Raw genomic sequence first — 18,897 nt, forward strand, 5'->3', positions numbered from 1 at the left:
TAGGTATTTAAATCCAAAAGGCTCAAAGATTTATAGAAATTCTAAAGAACCTTTCGACAAGAATAAATTTGTAATTGTGTATGAATGGATACATATAAAGAAGGCATGTATATATGTTTTATAATATAATAAACACATTTGTTACAAAAGTTCTTACGCATATGCCACTTATTGATATATACACAACATTTATGATATGTGTAGACAAGATTAAGTTATTACTACATAAAAATTAATAACACAAAATGTTTCGACAAAGTTCAATAATTTAACAATCACAGAAAATCATGAATTGACATATATGAACTATCGGCTCTTCAAATGGTGTTGCTAAGAACTCGTACCATATGTAGCAGTTTGGAACATTTTGTTTTTTATTTTTTGATGTGTTTCACCCAAGTAAGGCGGCTATCAAAGAATAAACCTAAAAACCTGATGTTAGGAGAGATAGTAATTTGTTCTCCATTGAGAAAAACTTGCGGAATGGAAGGGTCTCACAGCCGAGAAAATGCTACAGATTTTGTTTTCTCAGGTGAAAAGGTGAAGCTGGTAACCTTGGACCAAGCTTCAAGGTGGGATATTGTGTTTTGTAATTACGAATGTATGATATTAGTTCTGTATAATTATTTATGTATTAGCAAAAATATTTATTCCCTTTTTATTAAGTGTAAAGTAGGCTAATTTAAATTAAAACATTAATCATTTGAAAAATAAGATTATTAGAGAAAAACTTATTGCTGTTACATTCAGTAAGTAGTTCAATAAAATATAAATAAATAATTTTGTTGGAAGAACAAATTTTGCAGTTAAGATATTAGTGGCAGTTTTGCAAACCTGATGTTAGGAGAGAAAGTAATTTGTTCTCCATTGAGAAAAACTTGCGGAATGGAAGGGTCTCACAGCCGAGAAAATGCTACAGATTTTGTTTTCTCAGGTGAAGCTGGTAACCTTGGACCAAGCTTCAAGGTGAGATATTGTGTTCTGTAATTACTAATGTATGATATTAGTTCTGTATAATTATTTATGTATTAGCAAAAATATTTATTCCCTTTTGAGAAAGTGTAAAGTAGGCTAATTTAAATTAAAACATTAATCATTTGAAAAATAATATTATTAGAGAAAAACTTATTGCTGTTACATTCAGTAAGTAGTTCAATAAAATATAAATAAATAATTTTGTTGGAAGAACAAATTTTGCAGTTAAGATAGTAGTGGCAGTTTTGCATTTTGGTAGTGTAAGTATCATTACTTATTTTATGACATTTTAGTACCACTATCTATATTTTCTCTCGCACAACACATTCCTTATAGAGGCACACTTACAATTCCAGTACAGTAGATAGCCTAGTCAATATGGTATTCTGCTGTAAATGTAGTAGAAGTGTTTTAAAACTAGCAGCGCTGCATGAATCTTGTTAAAATTTAGAGACTTCTCCTGTTTATATATCGACCATTTAAAAAATGAAAAAATAAAATATAATTACAACCTATTATGTATGGTAATCAAAATTTAGAACTAATTACAAATAAAACAATAGTAAAAAATATTTAAAGAATCATATTTAAAAGCAATGCTTATTTAACAAAACACTAACATCTACCACAATAATCTAACACATAATATCAATTATTTAATTATTGAATAAGAAATGAACTATTAGTACATATGTTTTTACAATTACTTTTTGATGGATGATGAACAGATTACTTAAAACAAACTGAAATCTATACATACTTTTTAAATTTTTTAAACAAACTGAAATCTATACATACTTTTTAAATTTTTTTCTAACATTTCAATAAATTTAAGCTACTGCTAAGAATGGTGCTTTAATTAACAAATAAACTTTAAAACTATTAAAATATTAAGTAAAGCAGTTCCACTTCCTTAAAAAAGTACATAAAAAATGATTTAATAATTAATAAGATTTATAAATTATACAAGTATACTGGGATTGTGAAAAAATTACTTTGTATTCTCCAGTAGATGGCTTTAGGATTGCATAACTGTTAATATTAATCAAATCTGACAGTAATTGTACGCTTTTAAAAGATATATCAGAGAATATTTTAAAAAGGTTATTAATTTATTTGTTTAAAAGTTATTGCACCTTGAAAATAAAGAAGAAATATTTTGAAAATTCATTAAAAAAAGAAAAGGACACAACTCAGGCTGCTAAAAAAATTTGTGATATTTATGGACATCAGTATCATCAATGCATCTGGCATAAAGCTGGTTCAAGCTTTTTCAATCTGAAAATTTTTTTTTATCAATGATCACCTCGCTCTGGTTAACCAATGACTGAAAAAGTTGATGAAATCATGGAAAAATTGAGCAAGATCAAGTGTGTATCAAGTGATACATCATAAACAAAACATTTTTAAATTGTGTGAAGAAGGCCTTACCTCTGTCAACAAATGAAAAGATTACTCCAAACAATCAAGATAAAGTGACCAGAATTGATTATGGAAAAGGTGTTGTCTTCCATCATTACATCAGACCCCCCATACATTGTTTGGTGACGCATCAAAAATTGAGAGCTCACGTGCTTTCTACATAAAATACTTCCCAGCCATTTTATATAAATGAATGGGAAGTTTTGATGCATCCACCGACAGTCCTGACCTTCCTCTGTTACACTACCATTTGTTCTGATTTCTAGTGAACTCTTTTAACAACATAAAGTGGGCTTCAAAAGAGCTTTGTGAAAATTACTTTTTACACTCTTCCATCCAGAAAATACAGAAACTCTAGTGACAGGATTACAATTTTACCAATAAAATATTTCAAATAAACTTCATTTGAAATACAAAAAAAAACTTGTTTTACTTTTGAAAATATGAAGAAACTTTTCTCCCAACTGTATAAATTGTAAAGATTATATACTTACTTGTCTATGTTACTGTAGAACCATTCATAACAAACCCATTTATGAGCTTTAGGTAATTTTAGTAAGTTTCTCAAACGCATTCCAATTTTTTGGCCAAGTCTGCGATCAGGGCTGAAATAATAGATCTAAATTAATATCATTTTACATAATAACTAACTTTGATCATGAATATTATATCAAACATTAAGCCACAAAAAATAGTAAACATAGATGTGTACATGTCCATAAAATCCTTCCCATTCATAAAGAATGATTAAATCTTTTTCTTCTTACTGATAAACTTTGGAGCCTTTTTTGGCACCTCAATTTCCTTTTCTTTTCCTCAATCTTCCTCAATTTCTTTTTCCATCTGGTATATGTAGCACCATCCTTGCGAGACTTGATATGGTACGATCGGCGATTTACTATGAGAATAATTGCAGAACAACTGATTTTGAACCATACCACAGTCCATCAAATTTTGAAAAACAAATTGGACTAAAAAACATTGTGCAAAATTGGTCCCAAAAAACCTCACTGTTGAACAGAAAAACAACAGGGTGGAAGTGTGCTGCAATCTTCTAAGGCTAATTGAAACTGATCCTAATTTTCTAAAAAATGTTATTGCTGGTGATGAATCTTGGATATCTGAGTATGACCCAGAAACAAAACGCCAGAGCAAGGAGTGGCAGACTTGAAACTCACCACGTCCCAAAAAAGCAAAAATGAGCAAATCAAAACCATACTAATTTGTTTCTTCAACAGCAACGGCATTGTCCATAAGGAGGTTTTGCCTACAGGACAGACTGTAAATCAATATGTTTACAGAGAAATTCTTGAAAGACAGCGGAAAAGAGATGCCTGTGTGAGACCAGCCAACAGGAAAACATTCCTGTAGTTCCTCAACCACCTTATTCACCTGACTTGAGTCCCTGAGACTTTTTCCTGTTCCACACTTTAAAAAAAACCTCAGAGGATACCATTTTGAAACAGTAGAAAACATAAAAAGAATGTAACCGACCATCTGAAGGATATTCTGGTTTCTGAGTTCCAAAACTGCTATGAAGACTAGGAAAACCGTTTGAAGCATTGCGTGGCTTCCCAAGGGAACTATTTTGAAGGTGAGTCCATGTATAATTGGACTGTAAATAAAAAGTTTTTCTAAACCAGTATCATTACTTTATTTACAGACCTTGAAATTTTCTCAATCTAGAAATAAAAGATGGTAACTTCATAACAGATTGAGTACTACTTGGTTTAGAATAGGTTTTATTAAAGGTGCTAAGTTCAAAGTTTTAAATAAAAATACCATTCACAAATATGCAGAAAATAATTGATAAAAAATGTAAGATTTTGAATGAGCATAATACACAATGATCATTTAAAGTGATCAACAAAAGTTGAATGTTAGCATTATATTTAGAGGTAATAGGCCTCTGTGTTCTCAGAAACACTACAGGCACAACTAGAGAAGAAATTGAATTGTAAAGACAAAATTGTAAATACAAATTGTATTGTAAAGACAGTAATCACAAATTAAAATGTATAAGGTAAACTATAGGAAAGAATTAAATTAGAATAAAGGAGCATTTGTTTCAAATACAGAAGACCAGAGATTGGATGACTGCTTGGAGATTGAACATAAAATAAGATTGTAAGAAACCAAAGTTTAAGAAAATAATAAAAACAGGAATTATGTCATTTGATTTTATTTTATTAACTATTACCACTTATTATGGGAAAATTCAGTGCTGAACAAAAGTGGATACAAATATTTAAACTCCTTTTACAATTTTAAAATTATTAAAAATATTTTTGTTAAAACTTTCCATCATAAAAAACATTAAACAATTATCTAAATTTTTAAAAGGGGATAATTCTATGACTGTTATGGACTCACACTCAATCTTTCTTCATATAAGTTTTTACCTTATACTTTCCTATATAAGATACACAAATAGTCTAAGATAATGCTTCATAATTTCTAAATCAAAGCTTGTTTTTATTTTTATAATATATATTATCTTTAATAATTTCCATTTATATAACTGCTTAAATAAAAAGTGAATTAATTTGGAATTATCTCTTCTTACTGCTTCTGACAATTTTCTATTAACTAATTTTATTTGATTAGATAATTACTACTACACAGTACATCAACAAGTATGAATGGTATATTTTATGATAATTTTATTAAATCATATTAAAAAACAAATAAAAATTGTTTTGTAATTCATACATACATATATTAAGTACTTACAAAATTTACTACAGCTAACAATTTAACTTATCTATAAACTACATACTAAGTGAATAAGAAAAAAAAGATTATTTACCCCTCTCTTTTCACCTCTTGAGAAGACGCTTTTGGTGTGCGAGGGCTACGAGGTGGAGGTTTTGGTTTTGGAGGTGTTTTTGTAATAAGATTTTTCACGCGAGATCGAGGCAGCAATGTATTAATAACATCATCATCATAAAAAAGTTTATTCTTTTTTCTAATTCTTTGAGGCTGTAAAGAACCATATATAAAATACAATTATCTTAACAGATTGAAAAAAAGAGTAACTAATCTACTTGTTTTCACAATTCACTTAATTTAAACCAAGAGTAATGAAATAGTTAACACAAAAACATACCTACATTCTTAAAGCATTAAACTCAACAACTGAAACAAAATCAGGATAAGTAAAAATATTAGGATTTATTTGACGAACAGCTTACATAAATTTGAAACTGGAATGAAGAAGTTAAAGGAACTTCTTAAAAGTTATTTTTGATACCAAGGAAAGCAGGAGCAGATGCATGTATGAACTGGCATATTGTAAATTTAATATATTTTGATAATTACTAGCTAGAATAAATTTATAGCAAAATAGAATATGGGATAAAAATTTTACTAAATGAAGAACTATTTGGCTTAAAAATAGTGCGGGAATGCAAGAAGCAACTTTAACAGCCACGTTAAAAATATATATTACAAATTTTTAAAAATAACATAAACGTACGATAGAATAGTGTTTTAATAATCTAAGAACAGTAAGATATATAAATGCTGAGAAAGAACAGTTATTTGCAATTTTTGCAAGAATACGGTAAGACAATAAGAAAAAAAAATGAGGGCAGGCGGCAAGCCACACAAATGATTAAATTCTCTTTTCTTTTTCATATATTTACGGAAAAAGCAATAAAGAAACTGAATGAAAAATTTGAAAGTAGCAGACTTACATGCTATTACTGTAGTGAAAAAGAATGGAAAATGTAAGGTGTATTAGGAGCAGACTGGTAAACCAGGAAATACTTTATGTACAATTCTACTGGTATCAAATATGGATTTAAGAATTAGAAACTCTTTAAAAAGTGTTTTTTGGATTATAGCACATTAAAATAGTAAAAAATGAGAAAAACAGTGAATAAATAAAATAAAATGAACAGTGTTTATAATGAACTGGAAAAAAAACAAGGTTTATGATGGAATTTTATAATAAAAAAACAAGGTTGGTGGATAAGGCATCAAGAGCAAGTAAATCTACTCTGAAAAAGATGTGTAGAAAATAAAAACAGTAACAATATGTAGCTTATTGAGGTTATGATATTTACAGTATTTTCACATCAAAATTCAAGAAAATTAATTGAAAAACATAAGAGTAAATTTATAAATTTTTGCATTCCAGAGTGCTTCAAGTGATTTTTTTTATAATATAGATTTTTTTTAAAACCTGTGTATTTTAAACAACAAAAAAGTAAAACTGCAGAAAGTAAAATAAACATAAAAAACTGAAATAAAAAGTGAAATGAAAGGAAACTTTTGTAGTTTTAAATCGTTAACTTTGTGTTAAATTAACAGTAATTTGCCAAAGGTTTGTTAGGTGCCATTTTAAATGTAATATTAAATTCCAAGTCAAAATTTAAAATGAATTGAAGTGTAATATTTTACTTTCTGAACAGTTTTTCAAAGCTAGTTTTATTGATATGCTGCAATGTCAAAAAAGTACCAGATTGTTAAATAAAACACACAATTTTTATTTATTCATCAATATTTACTTTGTTGCCTTCAAAGTAGATCCCATTTGATGCAATACACATATGCAAGCATTTTTTCCAGTCATTGAAACATTTTTTATAGGCGCTTAACAGTCTGGTCTTCAGCTCCTTCCATACATTTTGCTTTATGGCTTCAATGGAGTCAAACAGGTACCCAAGCAGCAATTTTAGCTTTGGGAACAAACACAAGTCACACAGGACCACATCTGGTGAATAAAATGGTTGATCAATGGTATTTATTGCATTTTTGGGCTTAAATTTGGCCACAATTGTCACTCTATGCAATGGTGCATAATTGTCGTGTAAAATCCACAAATGTTTCTTCCACAAATCTACCAGTTTCTGATGAATTTTCTCACGCAAATGCTTCAATATGGTCAAATAGTATTCTTTATTGACCATCTGTTCCTCTGGAATGAAATCATGATACATCAAACCACAAATATTGAAAAAAAGAGCATTACCTTGACTTTAGAGCGATTTTGATTTTTTTTTTTTTAGTTTTAGCTTGTCTTTTGTCCTCTATTCTGATGACTATTGATTTGTTTACATGTCAAACTTATAGACCCATGTCTTGTAACCACTTATGATACGTTCCATGAATGTAGGATCAGAATTGGTACGATCCAGCATGTCTAAAGAGACCAGCTCACAGTACTGTTTTTGAAGAAAATTGAGCGCTTTTGGAACAAGCTATGTGGTGACGATCTCATGTACAAAATATCCACCAAAATCGAAAGAACAGACTGATGAGAAATGTTAAGGTCACAAGCTATCTCTCTTAAGCTGGAATAGTGATTATCTAGCACAATTTCCTTCACTTTTTCAATGTTTTTATCAGTTGAAGGTCGTCCAGAATGAGGCACATCTTTGACAATCTCTGTACTCCTTTAGCTTTGTACCACTCGTACATGTTTTTGATAAAACTAATTAACCATATTTCTAACATTTTTAGTAAATCTGTACACAAAATTCCATTCACAACACAAAATTTAAGGCAAACTCTTCATTCAATAATTTTGTTCATTGTAAAAATAGTGATGCACTACTGAAGTGGACTGATTCAAGCAGCTGCTGTAAAACTGGTAGACAGATCATGCTCATTTTGGGCATAATAATTAAGTACAGTGGTACTACGTTATGGAAAATTTTTTTTTAAAATCTTTAGTGCAGCCCTTTTTAAAATACAAATTCCCGATACTTTTTTGACAGTATTATATATATATTTTTTTACGTTTATTTTACTTTTAAATAACAGATAATAATGTATTGTCTATAGGTGAAATTTATATATTATTCAGTTATTTGAATAGTTGAATTATTTCTTTAAGGTCTACAACCATAAAAAAATGTTCTTTTAATCAATGTAAAATAACAGTAATTAACATTATTGTATCACTTTTGTTATTAAAGTTGATATAATTTATATATTTAATATTAATTATATGAGGTTAGCAAGCATAGGTTATGGTTATGTTTAGTTAGGTTACATTGATTAGTACAGTTTGTCAGTACACATAATCAACATAATCTAACTAAACATAACACCATAACCTACCACTTCACTCGCTAATCTCTTTTAATTACATTAAAAATAAAAATTATAATAAGTTGTATATAAAATTTAGGTTGCGAAAATCTGAAAAGAAACCTACTCATTTATCGTTTAAAAAATGTAGAACTAATTGGTGTTAATGAAAATGATGCAATTCAAATATTTTTATCTATCAATAATATACCTATATTTTTAGCAATTACTAATCTACCAATAATTTATTGTACAACTTAAAAAAAGAAAAACTATGAAAGTAAAATTGCTTTTTTATTAAATATATATATATTAATTTAGTAAAATAAATCCTTTTTTTGTCCATATCTTCCTCTGTACTCATTAATTCAAAATGCATAAACAAAATTCAGCACAATTCACCACCGTATAGAATCAATAAGAGCTCTTACCTTATTTTATTATTTTCTTTTATATATATATATATATATATATACTGATTAAAGTCATCTGAATTGATTAAAATGGAAAATAATAATAATATTTATAATAACAGTCTTCATAAAAAGTATAATATTGAGATAAAGAAAAACAAAGATTTATTTAGTCAATTTAGTAAATACACAAAAAATTTCAATTGTGATAATAATCATTATTATCATCACATCTAACCAATGTTGAATTTAGTGGTAGGGAAAAGTTAATAATTGCTAATGTTTTTAAATTTACTTTACCAGATAATAAGAATAAAATTATCAAAAATATTGCTATCGATTCTGAATTGAATATTAATAAAATTAACCATACTGACGAAGATAAAAAAAACTACATAATATTATTGGTAATAACATCTATAAAATTAGAAAATATGTATATAAATAAGAAACCACTTTTTAATAAAGAGAACAATATATAATTTAAAAGATAAATTAAAATAAAATATCTGTGTTATACTAAAATCAAATAAAACAATTATGCCAGTTATTAATTGAAAAATATAATTATTTAATGTAAAAGTATATAACCAATAATAATTTTAAGCAAATAAAATAACCAACTAATAAATTTTTAAAGATTACAAAAAGTTTAATTAGTTGATTATGATAATAAATTGAAGTATCACACTAGATTATATCCATTTAAACCATTTGCCCCAAAACTTACTGATCTTTCTAAAATACATAAGCAATATAACCCAATGCGTCCGTTAATTAACTTTAAAGCTGCACCTTGTTATTTTATAAGCACAATATTCGATAAGATACTTAGATCGAAGATTGATTTACCATATAAATATAATATAAAAAATGGGTATGATTTGGTTAATAAATTAAATAATTTGATAAATAAAAATACTAGAATTATAAGTTATGACATAACCAATATGTACCCTAAAATATTCCTATAGATCATACAATTTGTGTAATAAAAAAATAAACCAAAAAATATTAATAAGAACCCAAAATTTATTGATAATTTTCCCACCATTATTAGAAACATATGTCAACAGAACTATTTTGAATTTAATAATGTATATTATACACAAGAAAATACTTTACCGACGGGGTTTCCTTTATCGGGCATTTTTTCTGAAATTTATTAGCAGGCATCCGAAAATAAGATAGTTTATGATATTACTCGCGTACATAAAATTCTATTATGGGTTCGCTATATTGATAACATTTTAGTATATCTTTGAACCTGTTATAAATGATGAACATATTATAATATTGAAAGAACTCCTATCATGACAATTTAAAATTTACATTTGAAACAGCTAAGTGCAGAAAAATAAGTTTTTTAGATGTTAGTACTGAAATCTACAATAAGAATCATATTATTACGTCAATATATAGAAAACCTACAGCAAGTAAAATAACACTAGAAAATCAAATCATCCATGGTCACACAAAATTAACATATTTACAAACATGTTGAACAGAGTGACTCATTTTTCACACAAAACAACAGGGACAAATTAGATGCAGAAATAAATAATATAAAAAGTACTGCAGTAAAAAAATATCCTTTTTGGCACACTGGAAGGTGGAGGTAGATTTTATGAGCTAAGTAGGGGATAAAAAGAATGTCCACCTTAAAGTTAAGAAAAACTACAAATTTACTCAATATAACAATGGTTGCTTTTAAACTTTTCAGAGAAAACTTTTAGGTAATGTTTAAAGGACTAACAACCACCTTAAACCAATTTTATACTTTTTTTTATGATTTTTATTTACCAATTTTATGATTTTTTTTTTGTCTTCAAAACCCTATTTTTTCCACCACCTGGGCCAATGGTTGGTTATATAAAAAAAACTTTACTTAGATAACTTTTAGGCCCTTATCCAAAGAATAGTAGAAACTTTAAATGAATTCTATATTCTACTTAATAACAAAGTTATAGCGATATTTTGTTTTTTTGAACAAGTCCCCCCCTCCCCATTTCCATCCCAATGGTCTGATTTTGGCTGTTAACAAACTTGACCGAGATTTTGGGTCTAGTTATTTTTAGGGAACAATTTGATGCAACATTACAGCAGTTATCATGTGAAATATAAATATATATATATATATAAACTTGTGAGCGGACTGTGGTTTTGGGGTCTGGGGAATGTGAAATGTGAATATATGTCAAAATTTTTTGGAAGTTGAATCTGGTAACAATTATAATAGGTAGCTTTCTTGTGAAATCTAAAAAAAATAAAACATAAAAAAATAAAAATATAAAAACATCTAATAATTTAGTAACAAACTATTAATTAAATTTCTGTTTTTTCAATGAGGTTTTATCCATGTACCATCAAAACTTTATAGTTTGTAAAGTTGCTGATCACTAGTTCATACAATTGCATTTATGGCAATGGTATATTAAAGTAACCTTTCTCTGTTATAAAGTGGCATATAAAAATAAAATAATATGACCGTTATAATTATTACTGACCATTCCCCTTCTATTAAGTAAAGGTTGTTGCACATTATTTCTCTGTGCATCTTCACCAACTCTTTTTAGTCCAAGGGCAGCTGGTCCTAAAACATCATCGTCATCATCTACCTCCATTTTTACTTCATTTTTTATATCCATCTCAACTTTTATACCGCCATTTTTAAATGAAAGCAATGCTTCTGATGCATCTGTAAATTATATTACAATAATTAATAACATAAAAATATAGCAAAGGTAACACAATTAATGTAGCTGCTAACAGCTAATACAAATAAAAGAAGTATAATCAATGTTTCTAATTACGATCTTAATTCAAGCAACTTAAACCTAAGTTTATTCAAATAAAGTGACTTGTCACCAAATTATTATAAGCTCTCATGATTAACTTAAGGAAACATACCACTTTATTATACTGATCAGCAGAGCTCTGCAATTACAGCAACCACATCATTATGTAATTGGATGAAAACCTCTTCTAAGTTCACTGGAGATTACGAAGTTTACTGATGCTAGAAAATTCAGGAGCTTCATGAACAAACACTTTTCTCCAGGGGGGGACATTAGGTAGATGTTGTCATCAAACTGCATTCAAGTATCTCTCTTAACAGATATGAAACTATGACTTACACAAAAAAAAAGTCAACTAACTCTACAGTAACCACAAAAAAATAAAAAGTTTGACCATTTTGGATTAACAAATTCTTTATGATTACTGAGATGCAGATAAAATTATAGTGAAATAAATATCAGCATATTTAGGGTGAAATTTACATGTTGGTATCAAATTTCTATTACATAGACAATCTTCTTGTACATATTGTAGCATTTCATCTAGAAGTAGTGTATTTCATTCAGAAGTTACTGAGCCTAAATCCTTTTTACAGTCTGGCACTTTTCATACACAGTTTCATATAACAAAACCATAATGCAAGGCAACAGTAATTAGGTGTCAAATTGTAGTTATGAGAATATACAAATACTTAAAGCATATTCCTACAATGAATATAAATTTAAAACATTGTAAGTACATACAGATTTTAGCAAACAAAAATTAAATTATCATTTAAAATAAAAATACATTAAAATAATGTGTATAAAGTACAGTGAAAATTTTCTGATCCAGACCTTCAATATCTATCAATTTATTATTATTTTTCCTGTGACTCATTCCAATAACAATTATGGCCTAAAAATTACAATGCAAATGTTTTAGGGAAGTTAATAATCAAGAATAAAATTTCAATGTACTGACTACATAGAAGGAATACATCATTTTTAAAGATGTGACAAAGAAAATCAAACCAGGCATTCTACATTCATATTAGTTATACATAAAGAGAACCTTCAACGAAATTGAAATTGAATACATATCTCAGGGACCTTAAATCTAATTTTTTTTAAATTTCTTATTTAAGCAGTTTACCAGTGGTGGCCATTTTTTTTACTGTGTGCACACCTATTTTTGTGATTGTAAGGGTTTACGGAAAAAATCATAACTAAAAACTATTTGTCCAGAAAGGATGAAACAAAAATCAATTTAATTATAATTTCTCCAGGTAAAAGATTGGTCCAGTGGTTTTTCTTTCTATGAGAAAATTACCAATAAAGTTGAACATGAAAAACTGTGAAATTTCATTTTTGGTAATTTTTTCAAGAGGCAGTGGTGGCATACACATTTTGTATGTAGGTATATGTTATTAGTTTTATTATAATTAATATTAATTATGATATAATTGCCCCTAAATGTTTACGAATTTTTGAAAACTTTTTTTTTAAATTCAAATTTTGGCTTCGAATAACTCTGATGGGGCTGGTGATAAAAATCTCAAATTTGTGCCACTTACAGTGTTTTTGTAAATGTTTGTGGCAAATAAAAAATTTTCTTGTGTATTGTACTAATAAAAATGCTATCTCTCAAAAATCATGAAAAATCTATTAAAAGTGATGATACCATTTTGATTCACCAAATAAGTGCTCCATGGGGGTTTCTTGTCTTCTTTGCACTTTACATTTTTTATATTTGGCCCCTATTTTGTTGAAGCTGACATTTTCAATATTTTAAAATAATTTTTTTTTTTAATTATTAATGATAGGTCGTAATTTAATGATATCTTAACCAATACCAGTAACATAATACAATTTTGATTCAAAAATGCTTGTAAAACTTACCCAAACTGAGATTTTAATGAGCAGCCTACATATTTTTATTATTATATTAGTTTATTTTTGTAAACACTATCAAAGAAAAAATAAATTATAGCAAAATTTTGATTATTCTTCAATGAAATTGTTTTTGTAAAACTGAAAGTTTATTATTCAGTGTGGTTAACCAACAGCTATGATATCTCTTCAGATAAATCTTTTGAAATTGTGTGAGACCGACTGTCACAGTGGTAATTACTTGTCACAGTGGTGTTACAGCTCAATTACTTGAGCTGTAATTAGCTCAAGTAATGTCAACTTTCTCAAGACTTTGCAGATCAGTACCCACACTTTGTCTTATTGAGACTTTTGAAATGATGTACATGGTCCAGCTGGGTAGAAAAAATGAACCTGCACATTGTCATTTTCGAGGCTAATATCTACCACTTCTTCTATCCACTACTGAACATCATACACACAAGCAATAGTCTTTTTCCTTAAATGTAAGTGGTACAATACTTGACACACGATGATCTTTACAGTCCTTGAAGTCTGAAGTAAAGTAACATCTTACAATGCCTTTTGACACAAAAACATACTTGTGTTAGCTTCTAGTACCAACAACTCTTTTATAGCAGTCAAACCAGTTTTTTTGAGTTTCTGAAATCTTGGCTATATCATCTGATTTAATTAAAAAATACTTGCTGTTTTTCAGCTTGTGATTACAAAATGAATACAATTCATCAATGTTTAGTATCTGACTGTTTAAAGCCTCTGCAGGCTTGTCTGTCACCTCTTGTTTTGTTTTCCTCCCACACCATCACAGGTATTTTTCCCATGGGATGATCCAAACAAGTGCCATTCAGCTTCAAGGTCGAGGTAACTGCACAAATTAGCAAAATTCTTTTTATTTTTATACTGACTTGAAGCACCATCAGTAAAATAGATGAGTTTTTTAATGTTCTGATGTACTTCCTTGAAATGGTTTGTTAAAAGCTTTTGGAAGCAATAAAATGTTGCCGTATCATGCTTCAAGTGATCACTTAAAATATAGGCACTTTTGGGTTTTAATAAATAATTTTCCTTGAAATGGAACAAAAAAGGGTGAACTGTGGCTTGACTGCTGACCCAATGGAAGCTTTGTATCTCATCTTGAACAAGAAATGAAAAGTTTTCTGCAAAGTCTGACAACACCAAAACATTCTTCTTCACCTAATTCTGATTTTTTCTTCTTGAAAAACTGGGCTTGAGATTCTGAAACGAAATGTTGAGTTTTCAGCTTTTCCAATTTTTCCACCAATGATTAGAAAAACACATATTTGGTCTGAAGAACAGTAATCATCTCTGCCCTATCAGCTGTTACCCACTGTTTGTACATTATTGTATCTGGCAACACATCATATTCTTAGGAAAAGTTGAACATGTCAAACACTGCCTGCTTACCTGGACATACGGTGCACACAATCATCATACAACTATAGTTATCCTTGTCACAAACAAAGATATCTATTAACTCCTTATAATAAACATTAAGCTTGGGACCATCAATCACTTGTTTGATGTTCTGGTGGTGGGGCAGACACAAACTGTAGTTCCGGATGCACTAGCCAAGATACACCATTTTGAATGGAGTTTGCAAAACTTTGATCTTCCAATTTTTTCTTCAAGGTTTTCACTTTTAAAGGAGACATACAATTAATTCATTTAAGTTTATCAGAACAAGGCGCCTTTGCTTATGCACTTTAAAACCATCTACAGACATGCAAACACAATCCTTTTTACCCGAATACAGCCTGCTATCATTGTCTGATATCAGTAAACTGATCATTTTAATCTTATCTTCTTTAGAAGCAAGGACACATTTTTCTTTTAGTTTTAAAACAAGATCATCATATTGAATGTGAAGAAGATTGAGCCGGATTTTCATTTTCAGAAACTTTTGATTCAAAATACAATTCAAGATTCTTTTTTAATTTTCCAAATACTTTATTTATTTTAAATTTTAATGCTGATGGCCTTTGATCCGTGCTTAATTTTTTCAATCTTGATGGAGGTGATGCACTCAAAATGCTACAAGCAGCATCCAATCGTTCAATATTGTGATGTAGGGCAATATATTGCTCTTGGTCTTCGCATTCATGTAGTTCTTTATTCTGCTGAGAAAAAATACTTTTGAAACAGTTAACGCAAAGAGACTTTCCAGGAACTAAATTTAAATTTGGAAAAATGTGTTCTTTAAGACTGCTGTAATGTTATTTGTCTCAAGTTTTTCTTAATTGTTTTTTATAAGTTCTCAAAGGGTTACAACAGATCTGTCCATACAGGTGACTGAATTTCGACAAAAACCTTTTTTCATGATCTTAACAAACACTAGTGACATCTGAAATAACATATAAAAAAAAAGTTTGTTTTCATCACTAAATTCACAAAATTTAATGAATTCTTTTGGCACTGTAGCATACACTGTTTTATGACACACTTCAATCACATAAATTCGTATGGAACTTTGTTCTGCCATTATTTTATGTAAATTACTTGAAAATAATGTATAAGTTTGATTTTAAAATTTTCAAATATAATATCATTAAGTAAAACTTATTTAATAAAAACTTCCAAACACAGGATGAAATTTGAGACACTCAGTAAAGATATGAACAGGTCTGGCTAATGTCAGGCAGACCAGTCTGTAACTGCAAAGCTTAATGATGCAACAAGCATAAATGAGCATGTTGCACCATGAATTTTCCTGAACACTGGAAATGTCTTCAAGCACGTGTTATAACATGAACACTGCAGTTGAATAGTTCAAAAAAGTCTATTTCAACTATAATTATAAAAATATTAAAGTGCCAAGAAACCCCCTAATGAGCACTTATTTGGCGAGTCAAAATGGCATCACTTTTAATACGTTTTCATGATTTTTGAGAGATAACTTTTTTATTAGTACAATACACAAGAAAATTCTTTATTTGCCACAAACATCTACAAAAACATTAAGTTGTGCAAATTTGAAATTTTTATCACCAGCCCCATCAGAGTTATTTGAGCCAAAATTTGAATTTAAAATAAAGTTTTCAAAAATTCAAACATTTAGGGAAAGTATATCATCATTGATATTAATTATAATAAAACTACTAACATATATCTACATACAAAAAAAAATACAAACTGTATATGCCATCCCTGCCTCAAAAAAATTACCAAAAATGAAATTTCACACTTTTCCATATTCAACTTTATTGGTAATTTTCTTATAGAAAGAAAAGAGATAGATAAATAAACCACTGGACCACTTTTACCTTGAGAAAATATGGTTTAATTGATTTTTATTTCATCCTTCTAGGACCAATAGTTTTTTAGTTATGATTTTTTCCATAAACCCTTACAATCACAAAAATAGGTGTGTGCACTGTAAAAAAAAAATGGCCTTGTACCAAATGTACAACCTTCGGAGAATAAATAAGTACAGAACTTCCAGAAACCAAATTCAATAATTAATGAACTATAAGTAAATATTTCAAATAATTTTATTTACCTACATACAAACTTTCCTGATAAAAACTCCTTAATATGGTAATTTACTCACTTCTTATTATAATACTTTATTGAACAAAGAATGATTTATAAAATGAACAATTCATAGGCATTAAGTATTACCAGGCAGTAACAAAAAAAAAGTGCAAAAAATTTTTATTCTTTAATTCCTAATAAATACAAGACACCACAGAAATTAGTTTTAATTATTATACTTTAAAGAATCTTAAAAAAAGAAAGAAAAAACAAAACCCCCCAAAAAATCATTAAAAATAATTAAATAAAAGATTTATTAAAATCTTCATGTTTATAATATGAAAAGAAGTTCTATAACATAAGTTTGAAGTATAAATTGATATTAAAAGGTAGGTATTACATTCTTAACTCATTCTAATGACAAAATCAATAAGGTAAATAACATAATGAATTAAGCCTGGAAAGCCAATCTAAGTCTACTGCCATGAATAGCAAATATAACATAAAAATATATGTACAAGAATTAATAAAAATATTAATTTAACAAAAATTTACAATTAATACAAGTATTAAGATATTTCATTAATTTTAAAAATAACACTTTCCCTCGTTTTACTTAGTGTTTATTATCACAAGTCCCTATTTATAAACTAAAGGCAGTTAAATGTAATTACATTCAAAAACATTAATATTCTGGTTAAATCATAATAAGAAAGTAATGTAGCTTACTTAGAAATGTTAAACAAAATGTCACAAATAGAAGGTTATGTTGGCCTAACTTTCGCCCAAACAGACAAGGGAACGATCATGAACATCAAGCTACGAAACCAATATGATGTCATGTACACTACAGTCCATCTACATCACCCAAAATGTATATTAAACATATCAATCAAAAGTATAGATATATAGTTTTAAATAACTACTAGTTCAATTTGATTTCAATAAGGTCCCGCCCTGAATGAATTTGATTTTTCAAATTTCGTAACCAATAATTTGAAGCAAGCCATATTTCGAAGCAAATAATCTTGCCTTACAGCATTCATTTCACTAAAACAGTAACAACTATCAACAAAAAAAATATTGCAGAATAACAACTAAATCTCCAAAACAGTTCGTAACACAATATAACATTAACATACATCCCTTTTATTCCCTAAAATACTTACTTTCAAGTTCATCCGCCATGTTGACGTAGTCGACCGCTTTCGTGATCAGGTCTGTATCCTAACATGAAAAATCCACTGGAAGCAAAAATGTTAAGTTACAAGGAAACATTATAAAATCAACATAAACAATCTAATAAATAAGTCTAAATCACGACTATACACAATTACCGTAATTTAATTTCATGAACTAATATAGTGGTTATGTGAAAAACCTATGTACCAAACTAGTGTTTTGGCTACATTGAAATAGTGTATCCTGGGTAATAACGCAACGTTATATTTAGCGTAGAAGTAAGTTGGTATTAAAAACTTGGGGCCTACATAGAAGATAAACAAGCATTTTTAATCAATTTTTAAATGTTTGAAATAACATATTAACTGTGAATATTTGTAATTAATGATTTTATTTTCATTATATAAGAATAAAATTTGTTAATACTGTTTTATGATATTATTTCTATGAATGTTATAATACGAATTGTTTAATTATTCCAATAATTTACTTACACAATTAAAATACATCAATATCAAACATCAGAATTACAAAAAAAAATGCATTTAAGTTCTTTAATAACAATTTTCCATCACTACAAACCTTAAATACACTACACTCTTAAAAATTAGTCTCGATTTCCATATATAGACATTAAGATAAAACGATTGAGAATTTTCTGGCCAAATATTTTACACATTAATTTTGATAATATGAAAATG

General features: G+C 28.2%; 1 protein-coding gene across 3 annotated transcripts in view; it reads right to left on the reverse strand.

Moving 5' to 3' along the window:
- The window catches only part of LOC142319307 (protein lin-9 homolog), a 61,356-nt gene extending 42,929 nt beyond the window's left edge, over positions 1-18,427 (reverse strand). For 2 of the 3 annotated variants that reach the window (XM_075356428.1, XM_075356427.1), the window contains exons 1-4: positions 18,184-18,427; positions 11,360-11,550; positions 5,207-5,379; positions 2,892-3,002 (exon numbers count right to left, since the gene is read on the reverse strand). In XM_075356428.1, the coding sequence (XP_075212543.1) occupies positions 2,892-3,002; positions 5,207-5,379; positions 11,360-11,550; positions 18,184-18,202 (494 nt within the window). In that variant the 5' untranslated portion in view covers positions 18,203-18,427. Of the gene's footprint in view, positions 1-2,891; positions 3,003-5,206; positions 5,380-11,359; positions 11,551-11,762; positions 11,963-18,183 lie in introns of all 3 variants that reach the window. The other variant, XM_075356429.1, reaches the window with a different exon arrangement.
- Positions 18,428-18,897: the final 470 nt, after the last annotated feature.

The sequence above is a fragment of the Lycorma delicatula genome, chromosome 2 (assembly GCF_047948215.1).
Source record: "Lycorma delicatula isolate Av1 chromosome 2, ASM4794821v1, whole genome shotgun sequence".
Lineage (NCBI taxonomy): Eukaryota > Metazoa > Arthropoda > Insecta > Hemiptera > Fulgoridae > Lycorma > Lycorma delicatula.